At 36.3% G+C, this 5,657-nt stretch overlaps 1 protein-coding gene across 1 annotated transcript; it reads left to right on the top strand.

Moving 5' to 3' along the window:
• Positions 1 to 122: 122 nt before the first annotated feature.
• Positions 123 to 5,069, top strand: LOC135164275 (uncharacterized). Its single transcript, XM_064124460.1, has 6 exons — positions 123 to 882; positions 975 to 1,190; positions 1,897 to 2,070; positions 2,178 to 2,372; positions 2,616 to 3,058; positions 3,290 to 5,069. The coding sequence occupies exons 1-6, from the start codon at positions 624 to 626 to the stop codon at positions 3,638 to 3,640; spliced, it is 1,638 nt and encodes a 545-aa protein (XP_063980530.1). The 5' UTR covers positions 123 to 623; the 3' UTR covers positions 3,641 to 5,069.
• Positions 5,070 to 5,657: the final 588 nt, after the last annotated feature.

Below are 5,657 nucleotides of genomic sequence, written 5' to 3' on the forward strand. Positions count from 1 at the left end.
ACGCCATATCCCTCCTCCACTAGAAAATAACGTAAAAATTGTTCGCATTGTGAAATGCAGTTTTTTTTTGGTAAGAGGGTATATGAATGAGGGTATATGTTTTAGTTGAACTCGTGATTAAAATTGTGGAAGAAACAAACAATTTTATGTTTTAAATCAACAATCGACATGAAAATCCGATCATCGAGGTCGTTAGAAAATTTCAATAGTGGAGTCGTTACATGCAAGTGGGACATAAATCGGTTAGATCTGGCGTCCGTGTACATAACCTTTCATAATTGCTCGTATCATCCGTTTATCGGGCTTTTTGTCTCAAATTCGGATTTCACCAACTAAGTTGACGGTAAATTACAAGAAGTGAGAATTTAATGTGAATTAAATGTGTGTTAAGTGTTTGACAGATATTTGTGATATAATCGTTTTGAAGGAATAGTGGCGCTAAAAAAGAAGCATCAGTGGGGTGATGACAAAAAACCGTTCAAAACACATGGAAATAGAAACGCAATTTTTTCTGTTAAATAATAAGCTATATGCATCATTCTGCAAAGTTATCAGTTTATATGAAACTACTCGAAAACACCAGGTTCAATTGTACGAATCGTGATTTTTTTTCATAACCTAAAATGTCGGAAACCTCACATCCATCTCGCGATCCAAAAAATCTCAGCGAACCATTCGCAGTCATCGAATTTCTCGAGAAAAACGAAAAAGGGCTACCATGCATTGATTTGGTGCCGAAAAAATGGTTTAATAGTGCAGAAGAAGACACCTGTAAATTCCCACCGACAACTGAATATCATCTACTTGACGACTACTTGGAAAAATTGCACTCGCCCAAGGACTCTTGGCAAAGTTATCCATTTTGCTTCATCACCGGAGCAGGTACAAAAATTGAAATGACTCCACTTATAACTTGATGAATTGCTCGATGGGTTCATTTCAATATTAAAGGATCATATGTTGATTGTGTTCAGCTGATTTGGATCAGGGTCGCAGAAGATTAAAAAAGGCCCAAGTAACTCTCAACTGTGAGACAACCGATGGTGAAAATGATCGAAAGGGGGGGAGGTCCGAAACTTCCTCGAAAGCAAAAATTTCAGCAAAACCCTTAACTGCATCAAAGTCTCAACTAAACAACATCTTTAGTACTAAAATCCCGATTCCACCTAGAAATCAAACTCCAAAGTCTGGTAAGTCCTGTTAATATGAAGTAAAAGTCAATTATCAACAATTATAACCACTCTTAACCCCAATTATTCATCCCCAATTTATTCAACTCTCGTATTTAACATCAAAAGACCCATCGTTCCCTAAATTGGGAATTAGATTGACCGAATTTTTGAAATCTTTTACAAAATAAATATTAATTATGTATCTGTGCAGTCATTACATGTGTATTTGTCTCGAAACATCGTTTTAAGAGAGAATCGCATTGAATGATTTTATAAGAAAATTTTTATTATGTTGTGGTCGAAAAATATTAGGTTATTTTTTTTTATTGCAATTCTTTACTCATCAAAAAATTGAGTCGCTAACAGAAATCACTACGTGCGAACAAGATAAAGTGGAAAATTTATGATTTACACTTGATATGATTGTTTATACATAAAAGCATTGGAATGTTGAGGGGACGAGAAACGTTCCATTTTTCCCCACCATCTCTTATGTAGGAAAGCATTATAATTCTGTTGTGAAGAGGTAAATCAAAGTGAACATCTACGGAAAATGGTAAAATTTTGATAGAAACCTTTTTTGTAGGAGCGATAGGTTCTACAAAAAAAATATTTTTTCAAATGCATGCATTCTTTCCCCACTTTGAAATAGCTATAAAAAACAAAGGCTGGAGACAACTTACGTTGTGTTACTACTTCACTACAAACTTGTAAAATTTCGTAGGTATACAAGCAAAACCAAAGACAAGATTTCAAAGCATTTACCAGAGTGGATCTGACTCTGAAGACGAAAATCATGATTGTCTTATAGCTAATCCTGAGGAGATTCGAGCCTCAAAGGCTCAAAATAATTCTGGCTTTTTGCAAATGTCGAGTAAATCGCGATCTGTACCAACAGGTAATAAATCAATTTTGAGGTAATATGGGACTGTAGCACGTAATTCTAAGTTCGTGTTAATTAAATGATCCGGTCAGGGATAAATCATCATTTTCAATAATTTCCAGGTGCATGTTTATCATTTAAACAGCGGTCAAGGAAGAATATTACTTTGCTTAAAGACGTCGAAACTGATGAATCTGAGAGCAATGATTCCTCCGATGGAATTCTGCAGTCACCTACAAAATCGATGGACTCAGCGAGAAATACAAGAAAAGAACTTCATTTGACACCTCCTTCACCACTAGTCCATAACGCTTCAGGTAAAATCGGCTCGGATATTCCATGACCAATCATCGGCCAAGTTCCTCCCGCATGAAAAAATTTATATTTATAAATATTTGAAAATGGTCCAATTTATATTTTGAACATTCTTTACAAAATTCGGAACTTATATAGAATTAGATTATATTATATATTTTTGGTGGGGGCTTGGGTAGTTTTTTTTTCATCTGATGCTGCTACCCATCAATTTATATCGTTTGGTCCTCCTTTAATTTCATAAGGTAACCGAAAAAGGCGTGCATCGTCTACTACACGCGCTGAAGACGGATTGAATTCGATTGTGAGCCCAGGAACTCCAAAAACTTCACGATCAATGATGGTACCCCCTGCTAAGATGCCAAAAATGCTGGGACCACAAAACCAGTTGTCATCTAGTCATTATGCTGATAATGAACGTCGAATCCTGAACTCCCTTCGAGATTACTTTGATCAGCAATTAGATGAAAAGCTCGAAAATTTAAGACGCAGGATGGCTTACGATTTAAAGCAGTCTATGAATGAGCTCAAGACCACAATCATTGGCACTAATCTAGCCCCAGCTTCTGGTCCTAGCTTGCTTGAAATACAGAAGCAGATGTCTACGCCACTACTATTTGAAATGGATGATAAGTTCCAGGAATACGAAGCGATATTGACAACGGACCCAAATCTCGTAGAAACACTGGTAATATATCTGAAATTGATCGTTTTTCTTCTTTTTTATGTAAAATCAATAAATTGGGCGGTGACACATGCACTGGGTTCGTTTTCTGGTGATGAAAAAATCTTTCATCACCGGGACTCAAGTCTACGTCACTGGAACGCTTTGGTTATAGAACCAACCCGCTGGCGATGAGCCCAAAGATGTCTTCTCATGTTCATAAATTCAAAAAAATTTCCCTTCTTTTATTTTTAGCGATTATTCATGAGAGTTTTGATAAGCAATAAAAAAGAGATGAAAATATGTGTTTCCACTATCCTATCTGCGGTTCTGAGGAAGACAGTGTCACTGCACTATTCTGGTTACGGAAAGGAAGCTGGCGGAAAGAAAAAGAAAAATTTTTATAACACTACAGTATGCAAAGTACTGATTGATGTGATAATTGAGGTAATAGGATCCAGCACTGATGAGAAGAAGATAATGTCAGAAGTAAGTACTTGGTTGTCACGTTCTGGCGATCGAGAGGGTGGGCGTAAGGAACGACAACGCGGGTCAAGTCATCATAACGAGAATAATTCAGTTTGTTCCTTTGATACCAATCGATAATACTTCATTTTTCCGGGATAAATGGAATTGTAAAATCACTGTGTTAATATGACTCCATTAGTTCATTTTCGTAATTGTATTAGTTGTGATATTCTTGATAAAAGGTACGATTAATAGGAAAAGTTTATATTATCAATATATTTTTATCGCGAGGCGTTTCATTGGGCAGAATATATATTAATATATGAATATTGTTTAGTATTCGGCTGTCATTGAAGTATTAATTATATTTATTATATTTCTCCTGGCGAGGTCGGAAATCCAGAAGATGGAAATAACAATTGGAAAATGTGATGTATCTTAGCATAATAAAGTATTTTCTATGTCATTTCCTCATAAGTTAGATCACGGGAATAAATATCCGTTGTTGGTTCAGGGATTAAATATTATGTCCAAAAGTTTAAAGGGAAAAATAATAAGTGGATTTTTAATTTTTAAGAAAAATTCTAATGAAAGTAATTTCAGCCATTGAGAGCTGTTTTCAGTATTTGGTGATTCAAGTCAAATAATATTTATAAGGTTGAAGTTTCACAATCGGACTGCGTCCATATTCCCCAAAGATTTCAAATTTAAGGGTTGAAATTAATTAGTTATATGTAATCCTATCCAAGACTTTTTTATATTTCTAAGTTTGTTTGAAAGAGTGAATATAATAAGCAATATTATATAGAACTAGCACACAATCAATGCAACTAAATATCATTCTGTGTTCCGGAGTTGCAGATGGAGAAGACATTATTGTAAAAAAAGGACGTCTTTCCGAGATGAAAAAATAATTCTTATCAGGATAATTCGTATCAGCAATTGTCTATGGATATAAGAATTAATTCTTATCATCCATAGCGGAATAAATTATCCATAATATTGCTATTATAATGACTGTTTTCATGCTTGAATTGAAGCACGATAATTTATCAATTCTAAACTACTAATTTAAAAAATAACATTGGTGCGTTATTTTGTTGGATATTTTGTTAATACAATCTTCGAATTCTGAAGACTGACTGCTAATATTATTAGATTGTAAGAGAGAGTTTATTAAGACTTAATATGGTATGTCGTATTAAATTTCGGATTCAAATGATCTACGTAGATTATTTATTTTAAAAGCGGATGAAAATAATCCACAAAAGATTTTTCTACAATTTATACCTGCAATCATTTTTTTGAGTTTTCATATTCTGTTCGCGGAAAAATCTCATAGTTGTGATTATCTTTCATGAAAATTGGAGATACAAACACTGCATATCTTTAACTGTTCAACCAAAATCGGATGAAAACATGTACTATGTCGATAGGAGGAAAAAAGTTTTTGATTGGCTGAGTTTTTTTGTCAATAGATTTAATAAATTTAAATATAAGTTTTGTCACATAATAAAACTGTTTTCTGTATAATGTTGAAGGTAATAAATACATGTCTGCTTATCAGATATACCGTTCATATATTTATTGGTGATTCTGAACCCAATACAGGCAACGGTTGGAGCCTGGCCACAGCTCTGGTCGTAAATCTGGGCCAATTTCGGGCCGAATGGTCAGCCCAGAATGCGGCCAAAGTTCGGCAATAGGTCTGGGCCAATTTCGGGCCGAATGGTAAGCCCAGAGTGCGGCCAAAGTTCGGCAACAGGCCTGGGCCAATTTCGGGCCGAATGGTAAGCCCAGAGTGCGGCCAAAGTACGGCGACCGAAGTCTGGCCAAAGTTCGGTCCCAGGCCTGGCCCCGTGTTATCATCCCAGGGTCTAGCCAAGTTCGGCGCGAGTTTGGCTGGAGCCCGGGTGCCGAGCTACGGCAGCTCGGCGGCCGTGCTTGTACCAAGGTTGGCCCATTCGTTTTTTCCTACCTGGGTACCACTGACTTCCCAATCCACCGCTATACACTCGCTACCGCTACCGAGGATAATGTCACGAAGGAGCCCAATGGTTTGCGGGACTATTGGCACGACATAAATCCCCCAGAAAAGAGACGGTTTTTTTTTCATCCTCTCCCTGTGTCTATGTGGCTTGATCTTGAGTGCTTT

This window comes from Diachasmimorpha longicaudata, chromosome 7, assembly GCF_034640455.1.
Source record: "Diachasmimorpha longicaudata isolate KC_UGA_2023 chromosome 7, iyDiaLong2, whole genome shotgun sequence".
In the NCBI taxonomy this organism is placed as follows: domain Eukaryota; kingdom Metazoa; phylum Arthropoda; class Insecta; order Hymenoptera; family Braconidae; genus Diachasmimorpha; species Diachasmimorpha longicaudata.

Bases quoted from the DNA above. Each gene is read 5' to 3' on its own strand.
- LOC135164275 (XM_064124460.1), top strand. From the start codon at position 624: ATGTCGGAAACCTCACATCCATCTCGCGATCCAAAAAATCTCAGCGAA. The intron at 883-974 runs GTACAAAAATTG...GATTGTGTTCAG, and splicing joins TTGCTTCATCACCGGAGCAG to CTGATTTGGATCAGGGTCGC. The intron at 2,373-2,615 runs GTAAAATCGGCT...TAATTTCATAAG, and splicing joins ACTAGTCCATAACGCTTCAG to GTAACCGAAAAAGGCGTGCA.